General features: G+C 64.1%; 3 protein-coding genes across 3 annotated transcripts in view; 1 reads left to right on the top strand and 2 right to left on the bottom strand.

The window, feature by feature from the left end:
- Nucleotides 1–2,486, bottom strand: part of MNEG_3874 (F-type H+-transporting ATPase subunit beta) — a gene marked incomplete at both ends in the record, with an annotated part of 4,232 nt that extends 1,746 nt beyond the window's left edge. The window contains 7 exons of the mRNA XM_014047649.1: nt 51–169; nt 411–896; nt 1,159–1,236; nt 1,420–1,626; nt 1,846–1,921; nt 2,159–2,379; nt 2,453–2,486. Of these exons, the coding sequence (XP_013903103.1) occupies nt 51–169; nt 411–896; nt 1,159–1,236; nt 1,420–1,626; nt 1,846–1,921; nt 2,159–2,379; nt 2,453–2,486 (1,221 nt within the window). The remainder of the gene's footprint in view (nt 1–50; nt 170–410; nt 897–1,158; nt 1,237–1,419; nt 1,627–1,845; nt 1,922–2,158; nt 2,380–2,452) is intronic.
- Nucleotides 2,487–5,369: 2,883 nt separating this feature from the next.
- Nucleotides 5,370–11,149, top strand: MNEG_3873 (Eukaryotic translation initiation factor 4G; the record flags this gene model as incomplete). Its single annotated transcript, XM_014047648.1, has 7 exons — nt 5,370–7,181; nt 7,394–7,927; nt 8,177–8,437; nt 8,697–9,019; nt 9,226–9,559; nt 9,811–10,512; nt 10,661–11,149. The coding sequence occupies 7 exons, from the start codon at nt 5,370–5,372 to the stop codon at nt 11,147–11,149; spliced, it is 4,455 nt and encodes a 1,484-aa protein (XP_013903102.1).
- Nucleotides 11,150–13,123: 1,974 nt separating this feature from the next.
- Nucleotides 13,124–13,580, bottom strand: MNEG_3872 (hypothetical protein; the record flags this gene model as incomplete). The annotated part of the gene is made up of 1 exon (XM_014047647.1): nt 13,124–13,580. A coding segment is annotated over one exon (457 nt), but the record flags the coding sequence as incomplete, so codon positions are not given.
- Nucleotides 13,581–14,467: the final 887 nt, after the last annotated feature.

The following is a 14,467-nucleotide window of genomic DNA, read 5'->3' as shown; positions in this document are numbered from 1 at the left end:
ACCTGGAAGGGCTGTGAGAGGAAGCGCTGGATCTTGCGGGCGCGCGCCACCGTGAGCTTGTCCTCCTCGCTGAGCTCGTCCATGCCCAGGATGGCGATGATGTCCTGCAGGTTCTTGTAGTCCTGCAGCACCTTCTGCACACCACGCGCAATGTTGTAGTGCACGTCACCTGGGGGGGGGGGGGAGGGGGGGCGGAGAGAGCCAGCAGGTGAGAGCTCGGGGGTGCTGAGAGCTAGGCGGCGGTGCGCAACCAACCAACTTTGTGACACGACACGGCCGTTGGGCGACCCATGCGCTGGGTCCAGGCAGACTGCCAGACACCGCTGCTGCCCCAACAGCGTCCAAGGAGACCCAAAAAATCCACTATATCCGCCGGGAAACAGGCTGGAAGAAGATGGGGGATGGCGCACCGATGATGCGGGGGTCGAGCATGCGGCTGGTGGAGTCGAGGGGGTCCACAGCAGGGTAGATGCCCAGCTCGGCGATGGAGCGGCTCAGCACCGTCGTGGCGTCGAGATGGGCAAAGGTGGTGGCGGGGGCGGGGTCCGTGAGGTCGTCCGCGGGCACGTAGACGGCCTGCACACTGGTGATGGAGCCCTTGGTGGTGGTGGTGATGCGCTCCTGCAGGCCACCCAGGTCAGTGGCCAGCGTGGGCTGGTAGCCCACGGCGGAGGGGATGCGGCCCAGCAGCGCCGACACCTCGCTGTTGGCCTGCGTGAAGCGGAAGATGTTGTCCACAAACAGCAGCACGTCCTGGCCCTCCACGTCACGGAAGTACTCCGCCACGGTCAGGCCCGTCAGGGCCACACGCGCACGCGCCCCCGGGGGCTCGTTCATCTGGCCGTACACCAGCGTGCACTTGGACTGGCCGCGCTCCTCGCCCAGCTTGATCACACCTTGAGGGGCAGCGTGTGGCAGAGACACAGAGAGAGGGGGGGAACGATGGGATTCATGAGCAGACTCACCAAGGGGTTGGGGAACCAGCACAAGAATTGGGAGGCAAGCCAAGTGAGCAAGTTCTCAAGCAGAGCAGGTGCAATCAGTGGGTGTGCTGTCACCGACTTTGACGAGCAGCACCTCGGCTGACCCAAGCTCACCCAGCAAGCGCAGCCCCGCGTGGCCCCCCGCACTCCCCCGCCCCTCAACCCCAGCACCCACCGGACTCGATCATCTCGCGGTAGAGGTCGTTGCCCTCACGCGTGCGCTCACCCACACCCGCAAACACGGAGAAACCACCTTTGGGTGAGGGGAGTTGGCTGGGCAATCATTGGGGCCTTGGCAAGGCTAGTTGGGCATGGCACATCAACTGCTCAGCGGCACTCAGGAGACTCCTGCTGCCCTGTATGCAGGGTATGGCGAGGCCCTGCATGGCGCGTGCTGCTGTTGCAAACACCTGTGAGGCCCCCGCAGTGTGCCCACCGTGCGCCTTGGCGACGTTGTTGATGAGCTCCATGATGAGCACGGTCTTGCCCACGCCTGCGCCGCCAAACAGGCCGATCTTGCCGCCCCTCTGGTAGGGGGCCAGCAGGTCCACCACCTTGATGCCCGTCACCAGGATCTCCTGGTCAGTGCTCTGCTCCACAAACTCGGGCGCCTCGCGGTGGATGGACCAAAGGTCACTCGACTCTGGGGGGTGGAGGAGGGGCGGGGTGCAGGCAAACGAGGAGGTGATGGAAATAGAAGTGGTGACACCGCAACGCAGTGTTGTGCCGCCGCAGTGTTGTTTTCTTAGGCAGGGCATCATTCCAACCAGCTGCTGCCGTTCCTAGTGTTGGTGCTGCTGTTGCCCTCTCAATCCTTCCATGCTGGGTGTTTTCAATTCATGACGGACCAGCGCGCCCTCACCAACTGGGCCGCACTCGTCCACAGGCTCCCCAATTACGTTGATGATACGGCCGAGGGTGCCGCGGCCCACCGGCACCTGAAGGGGTGTGCCGAGGGACACGGGCCGTTCTTGCAAGTGTGTGGCCCGAACTTGCAAGTCAACGAGTAACACAGCCTGCTCCTGAGCCTGACGCTCAGTTCCAGGGCCCAGGGCTCGCCTAGTAGTGCTGGGGTGCATGCTTGCATACGGCCTGCAAGCACCATCGCACCAACGCATTGCGACCGTGTGCCGTGCCTCCACTGCGCACATGCACTACGCATGCAGTGACAGCACCTTGATGGGCGCCCCGGTGTCGACAACGCGCTGCCCTCGCACGAGGCCGTCCGTCATGTCCATGGCGATGCAGCGGATGTTGTTATCCCCCAGGTGCTGCGCCACCTCCAGCACGAGGCGGATGTTGTGGTCCTGCACCTCCAGCGCAGACATGATGGCCGGCAGCTCGCCCTCAAACCGCACATCCACCACTGGTCCAATGACCTGATTTACGTAGCCAACTGTCACAGGGAGCGCGCGTGCAAAAGGATGTTGGGGCTGGAATACAAAGTCACGCACTGCCGACAGCCGCACCAGTGCGCGGCTTGCGTGCACCGCTGCCTGCCATCTCGTATTATGCGGGCGCCCATGATGCACTGCACCTTGCTACAGTGCAAGCCCCCATATACTCTACAAGGGCTAGTCATGATCCCAGCCAGCAGCAGTCGGTGATCTGCAAGATCCTAGCTGCACATCGTGATGCAGAAAGGCCCGCCACGCCGCCTCCCATTGCAAACTGGCGGAAGCTGAAGGGCGATTGCGCTCACCAGTCGCCGCGGCAGGAGCAGCCTCCGCAGCGAAGGACCTGACAAGCCCGCTGCACTGGCCTGCCCGCAGCCCATGGCGCAAGGCGCCCAGAGCCGCCTGGAAAAGCATGAATGCCTTCTTTCTGTCGCCAAAATGAAGGGTTGGCCTGGTACGGACACGGAGTGCACAGATCAGTACACAAATTGAGGGTTCGCTCGAAGTTCTGCCGCGCCCCCTGGGAACGCTGGACTACTTCGAGCAGCAAGTGAGCGATCTACGCAAAACAAGCTGCCATCAGAGGTTCACAAGGTTTGCGGAAGATGAGCGCCCTTGGCAGCAGCTGCTCCCCCCCAGCTTGCTCCCCCCCCCAACTTGCAGCAATTGGGGCTCTGCTTCGCTTGGTCGCGCACGACGGCAGGAAAGGCAATTTGCGCCGTGTCGATTCAAGTTGCACTGTCTCATGCAGGGCGCCAACCGCCCCAACAAAACTGTACAGTAGCAGTTGGTTTGAGTGTGGCGGAAAAAGCAGGTCGCTCCGGCACATCTCCAGCGCAGCACAGCATTATAGCAGCCTTGCTCTCATACCGCCACTGTGTGATGTCAGTTTAAGGAGGTTATCACAGCGGGATCGGGTGATGAGTGCGGATGCTAGCAGCTTGCCGCTGCAGGAGTGAGGCGTGCTCACGGACAGTGACAGGAACCCCCCGGTCAATGCTTTGCTACTCATAGTGCTGTCTTCGGCTGCATACCACTACATGGACACTGCGACAATGCTCGCAAGTATATCAATGCTCTGGTGCATGCACACACACATCATGCCAGCCGCTGCTGCATCACCTGGTGCACTTGGGGCACTGAGTGACACAACACAAATGCCCCGCCAGATGCTGCGCACCTTGTGAATGCCCTGCATCCTAGGGCAGAAGCTCAGGTGCGCAGGCCACTGGAAAAGGTCTTGTGTGACAGTACTGTGGATATTCGACAGCTGTTGTACCCACACCTGCAGGCTCCAAAGCAGCCGCCGCCAGTCGTTGTCAAGTCGCCTATGCTTTGTGCGAGGCGCAACACAGCCAAGCAAAGCCCGGATTTCAGCCTGACAACATTTTGCTCCTGGAGTCATAGTGAGCCTTCATTAGGAATAGGTCACAGTGCGCTCAGTGGATCTGCTGATGGTACCACAAAATTAGTCACCAGGCAAGTCGCCTCGATGCATGGCTGTGCTGGGACAAACAAGCACTTTGTACATGAACACTTCAGCAATGCCAGGCACGAGAAGGAACCGGGGTAACTAAGTGCAGCACTCCCAGCTGTGTGGCAGGTGTGTCATCAAAATCGTGGAAGCACCCAACCCAAGATATGCCGATCCACCTGTGTGAGCAGTTTGGTGCCTTGTGTGCAGTCCACCTTCATGCACTGGCACCACAAGTCCAATCGCCAATTCATGAAACGCACCACCACAGCATGGACAAATGCTTGCGCATTCATGCAACTGCTGAGCGTGACATTTTCAGCGCGCAGGGGTCAAGCCGACACAGGACATGGGAAGCTACATAAACGGCAGGGCTATCAGATACATTGTTTCCAGAAAATGGCATGTGTATGTGTGTGCGTGCGTGCCCGCGTGCTTGCGTGCGCATGTGTGTGTGTGTGTGTGTGTAGGGGGGTGGGTGGGTGTGGGTGTGTGCGCGCGCACGTGTGCGTGCGTGCGTGCATGCGTGCGTGCGCGTGTGTTTGTGCGAATGCACATAACTATGTAGCAGGATTTTCGACCACCTGTGTCAACTGGAAAAAAACGGGGCTGTGTATGTCGGGTGAGTACAATGGCGTGGGGGTGTGGGTGCGGTACGTGGCCCGGGGAGAGAGGCGTACACCGGCGCGTGCGGATGTGGAGTATTGGGGAGGCGTATATCAGGCTATCTCTGAGATGCAAAGGACCCGGGTCATGTAAGATTGATGCGCCCTTAATGGACAGCTCAAGCACGATGGGCGGCCGCGGCCACGACTACGACCCACGCGTGCACGTGGGCCGGCCCGAGCGGCAGCGGCGGCAGCGGTCAGTAGTTCGCGCTTCAAGGCCGACTACCGCTTGGCAATTGATCGTTGGTAATTCCCCCAACAACTAATACAATCAACCCCACACACGGATCAGCGGCTAGAGACACACAGGTTTCGGCCGGAGCAGGGGCCTGTGGGCAGAGGTGACCGTCGCAGATCTTGTAGGGGAGGTGTCTGGAGCGATAAGAAGTGCCCGTTGATGATAGCGCCTTGGCGGCGGCGTTGCGCTTGAGCTTAGATCATCGCGCATCGCACGTTCGCGGCGCACACAGGAGCTTGCACATCGAATTTTATCCCATCAAAATCTCGTGCACCCACGCAGGAACCCGGCCTTTGGCGGGTGGCCTGTGCAGCAGCATGGCCGCCTCGAAATTGGCAGAGGCGTCGGCAGCAGCAGCGGCTGCAGCAGGTAAGAGTAATGCATCAAGGCAAAGTGAAGAGTCTTCGTGGTCGTGGGAGTCGCTGCCCTTCAGCAGCTGCGGGCGGCTCGGTCTGAGGAGCCGCATGCACTGAGCAACGGCATGTGCTTGCCTGTTGCAGCTGGCTGTGCATGTCGACGCCGATGGCGCACTATCGCGCGCACTCCCAACTTGCAGATGTATCCGACGGCATCGAGGCTCCCATGGAGATGAGTTTTGGCACAATCGGAATGGATGAGCCGATCATAGCAGCAACTGCTGAGGCAGGCCCGCCGCCTGCGCAGCAGCCGCAGGGCAAGCAGAGCAAGCTGCAGGGCGTGGGCGGCGCAGGCACCCCGCCTCCTCCGCCGCCGCGATTGCAGCAGCAGCAGCAGCACGTGGCGGGTGGCAGGCTGAATGTGCAGCAGGTGGGACAGCACCAGCAAGAGGGTCAGCAGCAGCATGGGCGCCGTGGCAACGGCGGCCAGCATAAGGGCGGTCAGAGCCCGGGTGGCATCAACAAGACATCCAACGGTCAGCCGCTTGTTCAGACACAGCAGCCGCAGGCGAACGTGCAGTCGCAGCAGCTGCAGCAGCAGCAACAGCAGCAGCAGCAGCAGCAGCAATACGCCCAGGGCGCCTACGGCTACGGCTACTACAACGGCGCGCCGCAGGCCGCGTACGGCTACCCGATGCAGATGTACAGCTCTGCAGCTGCCTACTCGGGCACCTACGGCTACGCCCCTCAGGCAGGGGCACCCTACATGCAGGTGGCAGCGGCGACCTACCCCCCTTCGCAGGCGGCCGCCAGCCCGGCGGGGCTGCCCGCTGGCGCTGGCATCGGCGGCCAGGCCGCTAGCGCCACGGGCCCGGGCACGCCTGGCGCCCCAGGCAGTCGCGGCCGCGACGCCTCTAAAGCGCCGTCGCCGGCGGCGGTGCCCGTGACGCCGCCGCCGCCGCTGTCTGCGCCCAAGAGCAAGCGCATTGCCATCCTGGACCCCACCACCAAGGAGGAGGTCAAGGTGGAAGGCACGGCCACGCCAAACAGCGGGGCGGGCGCACCGCGGCAGGCGGCGGCTTCTCCACAGCCTGCTGAGAAGCCCGCGGAGCCGGCCACGCCTGTGACGGCTGCACGCGCCACGCCACCCAGGCCCCTGGCTATCGTGCCTCCAACAACCATCAAGGCAGCGGCAGCGGCCCACGGCGGAAGCAAGCCGGTCCTGGCAAAAGAGCCAGTTCCACAGGCCGCGCAGCCCGAGGTGGTGGCGACGCCAGCCAAGCAGGCGGCTGTGCAGCCGGCGGCTGCCCAGCCGGTGGCTGCCCTTGCACCTAGCGCAGCGGCAGTCGGGGCCGCATCAGTGGCAGAGGCAGCGCCTGCACCAGCCCAGGCTGCTGAGGAATCAGCAGCGGCAGCGGAGCTGGCAGCATCGGGGGCCCCGCCACCAGCAGCGCCTAGCCCGGCCCCCGCAGCCCCCGAGGGGCCTTTGTCGCCCGAAGCAGCGGACGGCGCTGCGCGTGCAGCGTCTGGCGGCGGCGAGGTCCTGGAGGAGCCACTGCCCAAGGTGCGCAGCCTGGTGCGGTCCTTTGCGGACGCCATCGCCAAGAATGCGGGGCCTTCGTCACCCCGCGCCCTTGGCAGGAGCGGGGGGTCCTCCTCGCCCAGAGGTGCTGCCGCCGGGCGGCCGGGTGCCCCCGTGACAGCCGCAGCGCTCATGCCAATGCCCAGCAGTGGCAGCAGCGGGCGTGTGGCATCGCCGCCGGCCTCAGCACCGGCCGCTGAGCTCGCGCCTCCTGCAGTTGAGGACGCTGCTCCTGTGCCCACGGCGAGCAGCGAAGCGGGCACAGCGGGCCCGGCGCAGGCAGGCGAGGCTGCGGCGGGCGGCGATTGGGAGGACGACGCAGATGCGGGCCCGGCGCCTGCCGGCGAGGCGCCGCAGCCAGGGACGTCCCCCTTTGCTGCATCGCCGAGCGGCGGCGGGCGCGTCACCTACTCGCGCGACTTCCTGATCAAGCTCAGGGAGCAGCCTGCGGCCAAGAACAAGCCGGAGCTGCTCTCTGAGATCGTGAGGGCCCCTTTGTCGCTGTGCGCGTGCCTGCGTGCGTCAGCGTAGTGTGTTGTTGTCGTGACCAGGGTGTTGGTGTCGTTGACGTCAGTCGCGGCTGCGTGGCCTTGCGTGGCGCCAGCACACCACGGCAAGCGACTGTGCCTGTAGCCCCACTACCGCTGACGCCACCGCCACCGTCCAACCCCACTTCACAACCCGCGCGCCCCCAGGAGGAAATCACCAACGACCCCAGCGCGCCAGGGTACGTCCCGGCAGCCGTGGGCTTTGACCGTGCTCTCAGCCGCGGCGGCAGCCGGGGCGGCCGCAGTGGGGCCCTAGATCGCGTGGACAGCGACTGGGGTGCTCGTGGCGGTAGGGGCGCTGGCGGGCCTCCCGGCCCTGGTGGCTTCCGCGACGTGCCGCGCGGCGGGGCGGCCGGCATGATGCGTGCGGACAGCGGCCGTCGCGCCCCGCCCCCGCCCCCGCCCGGAACGGTCGACTCAGACCGCTGGGCGCGTGGCGGGCCGCTGCCGCCCGCGCGTGGCGTGATGCCGTCGCGCCGCGACCTGCCCGCCCTGCACAAGACTGAGAGTGCGTTCAAGGTGGGCCTGGTGCTGAGTGACGACCCGGAGGAGGAGGCCAAGCAGAAGGCGTTCAAGGGCATCCTCAACAAGATCACGCCCGACAACTTTGAGCGCCTGGCGCAGCAGCTGCTGGACGTTGGCATCACGCAGGCCAAGACCCTGGTCGGGCTCATCGGCCAGGTGGGAGGGCATACCCCGGGGGCTGTGCCAGCGACCCAGTGACGGTGGAGGACGGGGGGGGGGGCCACGCGCGTGAAGACGTGGGCCCGCGTCCTTTGTGGGGCATGGAGGGTGCCAGTATTGCTGGGGAGGGGGTGCCTGGGCCCAGGCGTGTGGTAGGAGGCTGTCCCCCCTTGGTGCTGCAGCCCTCGCGCGCCAATGTTCTCCTCTCTTTCTGCCTCTTCCTCTCTTGTTATTGCATCCACCCAGATCTTTGACAAGGCACTGTTTGAGCCGCACTTTTGTGAGCTGTACAGCCAGCTGTGCCACAACCTGCAGAGGCGGCTGCCTGAGTTTGACGACCCGTCAGAGGAGGCGGGAGGCAGCGAGGGCGGCGAGACCAAGCGCCGCAAGCTCAATTTCCGCCGGCTGCTGCTCAACAAGTGCCAGGAGGAGTTTGAGAAGGGTGACGCAGCGATGCTCGCGGTGGCGCAGAGGGAGGCCAAGGCCAAGGAGCGCGGAGGCGACAAGGTGCGGTGGCAGACGGGCGCACGAGGGGGAGGTGCACAAAGGCCAGGGTGCAGGGTGGGCGCCGGAATGCAGAGGGCCTGATGGGGTTGTGAGGAGGCAGGAGAGCCTGAGCGGTAACCACTGCTGCTGTGGTGGCGGTGTATCACCGCATAACGGGCTCGTCCCATGCCAGGTGACTTTGTGGGGACGCGACTGTCGTGAGGCCCACACCTGTGTGCTGGCCTCCACTGCTCCTCTCCCTGTGCATCACTCACCTTAGGACGAGGGTGAGGGCGAGGGCGGTGACGACGACGATCAGGCGGGTGAGGAGCAGCAGCAGCAGCAGCAGCAGCAGCAGCAGCAATCGGACGGCGGCGCCAAGGAGGGCGGCGAGAACGGCGAGGGGGACGCGGAGGAGGGCGAGACGTCGCCCCCCAAGCCCGCCAAGCCGCTCGATCCCAAGGCGGCTGCACTGGCGCTGCGGCGCGCGGAGAGGGCGGCGGCGGAGGAGGAGCTCAAGGCCCGGCGGCGCATGCTGGGCAACATCCAATTCATTGGCCACCTGTACCGCTACGGCATGCTCACGGAGAACATCATGCACAGGTGTTGCGGGGCGTGGGCAGGGGGCCGGGGCCAGTGCTGTGACGGGTGTGAGGCCGCCAGTAGTGGGCCCTCCTGCCAGCAGCAGGGTGATCTGTTTACGGCCCCGTTCTGTTCAGGCAACCCTGGCACGCACCCCTAGAGCCTCACCTGACGCCCCGCTTGCTGCGTGCTGTCTCCCCGCCCCGCTCCCACCCGCTGGCGCGCAGCTGCATCCAGCGCCTGCTGCTGGACGACCAGAACCCCAAGCTGGAGGATCTCGAGTGCCTCTGCAAGCTGCTGTCAACCATCGGCCAGCAGCTGGAGCGCGGTGGCGTGGTCAAGGGCTCTGCCGGCATGACGCAGGTGCAGGTCCTCCAGCGGCAGAAGGAGGAGGCGGCCAAGGGGCGGCGGGTGATGGACGCCTACTTCCAGCGCATCACGCGGCTGGTGGAGAACAAGGCCCTGGACAGCCGCCTGCGCTTCATGCTCATGGACATACAGGAGCAGCGCTCACGCGGCTGGGCCACACGCCGCAAGGCAGAGGGGCCCATGAAGATCGAGGTGCGGGCGCGGCAGCAAGGGGGGGGGCCCTGCGGAGAGGGACGCGTAAAGCACCCGCGCGTGGGCTGGCAGCCGTCTGGAGGGCGGTGGCGTTGAGCAGGCCGCACTTGCCCCCCTGCCCCCGCAAACACACCAGCAACCTGGCCTGTTGTCACGCAGTGCGCAACTGCCCTGCACGCTGAACGAGTTCAACCATTGGTGTCGCGAACGGCAACGGCCTGCGCCTGCTTCCCCTTGCACCCCACTCACAGGAGCTGCACCGCGCAGCAAAGCGCGAGGCGGACAATGTGGCGGCGCGCAACGACCGCGGCGGCGGTCGCGGCCCTCCCCTCGGCCGCGGTGGTTCTGGCAACTTTGGCGGCGGCGACCAGCCCCCGCCGCGGCGGCCTAGCGTGGATCACCTGCGGCGAGACGAGCTGCCGACAGCCCCCATGAAGGCGCAGTTGGGGGCGCGCACCGCCTCGTCCGAGCTCAGCCTGAGGCCGCAGGGCTTTGGCGGCCTCAAGGGCGCCAGCCCCATGCGCGGCGCCGGCGACCGCAAGGCAGTGCCCCCGGCTGGCGGCGGGCCGCGTGTGGCTGAGCAGCCGCCGTTGCCCACACGCCCCAACCAACAGCAGCAGCAGCAGGATCAGCAGCAGCAGCAGCAGCGGGATGCTGACCGGCGTCCCCAAGCCCCGCGGTCAAGCGAGGAGGGCGGCGCGTCTGCTGGCAGCAGCGTGAGGCCCAGCGAAGCAGGTGGCGCGGCGCTGCCGGAGGCCGAGGTCCAGAGCGCCGTGGAGTCGATTGTGAAGCTGCTCTTTGGGCAGACGGACGACACGGGGTTGACGCCAGAGGAGCTGCTCCGGTCGGTGGTGGGCGGTGCTGAGGACGTGGGCGCGGCGCTGCAGGAGGTGCTGCGGCAGTCGCTGGACGTCCGCGGTGTGGCCCTGGAGGAGCGCCTGGAGAAGCCCAAGGTGGGGTGTGTGGGGTGGGGGGGCACTAGTTGGGCACAAGCAGGGTTCGTGGCTTGAGGCTGCCGGATGGATTGCTTGACATGCTTGCTGGAGGTTGCTGGTGTGAAGAAAGCATGTTCACTCGGGGCACAACCATCCATATCTGCAGGAGTTCCTCCAGCAGCAGCTTGAGAGCGGCGGCCTGAGTGACGTGCACCTGGCTGCGCTGTTCCTGGGCCCCACCGGCTTTGTGGCGCGGCTGGCTGACCTGGCGGAGGACGTCCCCAAGGCGCCCGCGCTCACGGGCCGCATGCTCGGGGACTTTGCGGCGGGCGGCCGCCTGCAGCTGCGCGCGGTGGCGGACGCCATGCTGCAGGACAAGGCGCGCGGCAGCAGCGGCGGCGGCGGCGACGACGAGGATGAGGGCGGCGAGGATGAGGGGGAGGACCCTCCCTTGGTTGACGCAGAGAAGGCGCTGCCGCTGGTGGCGGAGCTGCTCAACAGGTGGCGCGAGGTCGCGGGTGATGACGGTGCCGCCGCCAAGGCGGCCTGGACGGCGAGTGGTCTCTCGTGGGGCCAGCTGCTGCCCAGCTTTGCTCGCAGCGAGGCTGATGTGGCAAAGGCCTTGGACAAGGCCGGAGCTGCGTGGCTGGCCTGAGCGTGTGAGCGCACGCTTCTGCGCTGTGAGGCACCCTGGGTGGGGCATTTTCTTCGCGTTTTCGACTCGTGGCGGGATCACTTGCGTGTTTTGGCCTCCTCTTTCCCTGCTTCCTCTTACAATCGGGCGCCCTTTGGGTGTTGCGGCCTGCGGCGCTGATAGGCGCAGTGTCTTGAGCGTCACCTCGTGCGCTGGTGCAGGATGCCCACCCCGTCACTTCGTCTTTTTGTATGACTCCTTGCAGCCATTTTGCGCATGCGCTACAGTGCTGGGTGGAGCTGGCCACTACTGGAAGGGTCCGCAACTGAAGGCCCCTCACCCCATGGCTGCTCACTCGTCACACAGGGGGCGTCGCTGCTCCCCCATGTGTGTGCGTCCCTGGATGATTGGCTGCCACGATCTCCCTTTGCTCGTTGTGTATACGGCGGTCACGCTCGTTCTACTTTCGGGCCCCGCCAGGGAAGAGGGCAGAAATTACGCAGCGTGTCTTACTGCCGCATCTGTTGGCGCAACAGAGCGGCAGGCGGCGTTCACCGCCACAGCTGCAACTGTGCATGTTTGTCCAGGTATATTAGTGATGGTTGTGGAATGGTAATAAAATTGGCACTCCAGGTTTCTGGCAGTCAATTTGCGCGATTTTGCGCGAGGCTGGACATCTGGAATGTATATCGTCGCTGACCACCGACGCGCGCAGCGCAAGGCGTCCAACAGGTGTGCATGCAGTCAATTGTGAGCAGACCCCAGGTGCCTGGCTTGGTTGTGCATCCACATCTGACAGCCCCGTCATCTCAGCACAAAACGACAGCTGCCGCAATAGACCTGGGTACTCTCAGGCAGGGGCACAAGTTGCAGCAGGTAGGCCCATGTCAACAACTGCTTGTGCGTGCAACCCTGCCTCCGCTCCGACTGCAGCATTGGGGTTCAAAGGTCGTGCACCCATCGCGGCTTGGCGCAATTGGTGCGATTATGCTGACGCACCATTCACCCTGCTGGCTTCATCCAATGAGCATGAAGGTGGAGCAAGCGAGCCCACACTTTCGCGTGTGCAGACGGGGTGTACCCCTTCGCAGCGCAGGAAGCTCCTGGCCCGTGTCTCTTGACACTGTAAAGGCCTGTGTCATTCTTGTTCAATCTGACACCGCGGGCTGCAGCCCAGCATGTTTGTGACCCCTGACCTGTGCTGTGCTCATGGGTAAAATGAAGTGCTCAGGGGACGCCGAAGCCTTGAGCGATTTACAGATTTGTCGACAACACCCCCCCCCCCCCCGCGGTATCCCCGGGGCCCGGGACCACCCCCTGGTGTTGCTCCGTGTGCAGGGGCACATGGGTATGGTCAAGGAACATACTAAACATTCACCTCTCATTTTACAAGTGCTCGCACAACAAGGGCCCAGAAACAGCGTTCCAAGTTTGGTTGGGGTTACACAAAGCCGCTGTCTCATTTGGGAGGCAAAAACAGACAGGTCGGTGTAACGATGTGAACAGTGCGCACTTCGTCATGAATTTTGGGCGCCGTGGTCGTACTGGGTTGTATACCTTGCTGCGTGTTGCAGGTTGCTCCTGGCTGTCTTCCTTCCTTCCGAGGAACTGGTCAGGGGCCCGAACCTGCTCCCCTTCCCAAGACATCACGCCTGCCCTGCAGACACTCTCAACTAGAACCGTAACAACCTCTCCAGACCCATGTTTGTAGTGCGCATGGAATGTATGAGCACCCAGGTTGTCCCATGTTGTGTTACCGTTGTTCTCTTGCTGCGCCTGCACACTCTTCTTCTGTATCTGCCGTGTTTGTGTTGTTCAATTTGACTAGAAGGTTGAAGCTGTTGTGATGATGATGTTTGATCATCATGATGGTGAAACCTCTGACAATCGCAACAATGCAAGTGCAACAGCCCTCCTTTCCCCACCACAGCACTGGTCCCAAAAACAAATGCCCGACCCTTCATCAAGGGCTGTCAAAGCTTGTCAAGGACACAACTATACCGCAGGAGCTGGAGGGTGCTGCATCCTACTCGGCTCCACTGCAGCTGACGGACCGACGCTGCAGCCACCACCACTGCCGCTGCTCCTGCTGCTCGCACCATCCCCAAAACCGGTGCCAACTCCACTGGGCTGCTGCTGCTGCTGCTGCTGCTGCTGCTTCCACCCCTCTCTCTCACGCGCACCTGACCCTGCCCTCTGCTCTGTATTGCCTCCGTGCTCCTGCTGCGCCTGGCTTTCCTCGCCCAAAGCGCTCTCATCCCGTGGTAGCGGGGTGTAGTCCGCCCCGCCATCCCCCGCAGTGCGCGCGGCCTTCCTGAGCCTCTGCCTCCTGAGCTCCCTGAGTGGCTCCTCCAGTGACGGCTCATCGAGTGCGGCCACCAGGTGGTCGATCTCGTCGTCAGGCAGCACACCGTCACGCGACGACGCAACAGCCTGGAACGCGCGGTCCAGCCTGGGTGCGGGTGGGGGAAAGGGGGAAGGGCGGATGGGGCATTTGTTGAGATGGAATTTGTAGGGGCAAGATGCACTGTGGTCAAAGGGCAGAGGGGCAGGCGGGGCAACAGTCGGAATGATGGCACAGCACCAGCTGTGCTGGTGCAAAGCGCTCTACTGCACCAGGCCCCGACCCTCGAGAGTGCATGCCTGGTGTCAGGAACATAGTTGACGCGGATGTCACTCGCACTGGTGGCCTGCGTCACAAAGGCCGCGCGCTGCGTCCCCACAGCCCCGGCTGCGTTGCGCCACAGCTGCCACATTGTGTAGTACGTCAGCACCTGGTGTGGTGTTGGGTTGCAGCGGGGGAAGGGTGAGCACGGCCGGGGTTTAAACATGGGGGCTGCATGTGGTTTGAACAACAGCACTATATTTTCTTGAGCATCAATGCTGGCTATCTTACATGAGCGCAAAGCTCCAACTTTGGTGCACTTCTCTGCCTCTTCTGCGCAGTTGCAGGCCGTGGCCGCTCCCCCAGGGCCCCGCCCATCACCTGTGGTCCCGGCAGAATGATGAGGTCGACCCCCACGGCCAGGGGCAGCAGCACTGTGGCAGCTGCAGCCTTGCCCACAGCCTTGACGCCATAGGTCTGGGTCATTGTCTGCATCTGGGTCATGAGCTGCTCCGCAGTCACCTACACAGAGGGAGAGAAGGTGAGGGCAGGTCGGGGGGTCCTGGGAAAAGGAGACTGCATGAGCGAGATTCGAGGCCACGTATGCGTTTGTCACCATGCCAGGCGTTGAGGCGAATCAGCTACCACTCTGCTGAACATGCGCACGTTCCCCTCTCTCGCGGGATGTAATGGGCAGCCCCCCCGCATCCCCCGCCCCCGCCACCTTCTTTGAC

This window comes from Monoraphidium neglectum (assembly GCF_000611645.1).
Source record: "Monoraphidium neglectum strain SAG 48.87 unplaced genomic scaffold scaffold00509, whole genome shotgun sequence".
Classification (NCBI taxonomy): Eukaryota; Viridiplantae; Chlorophyta; class Chlorophyceae; order Sphaeropleales; family Selenastraceae; genus Monoraphidium; species Monoraphidium neglectum.
This window is presented reverse-complemented; position numbering and strand designations above follow the sequence as displayed.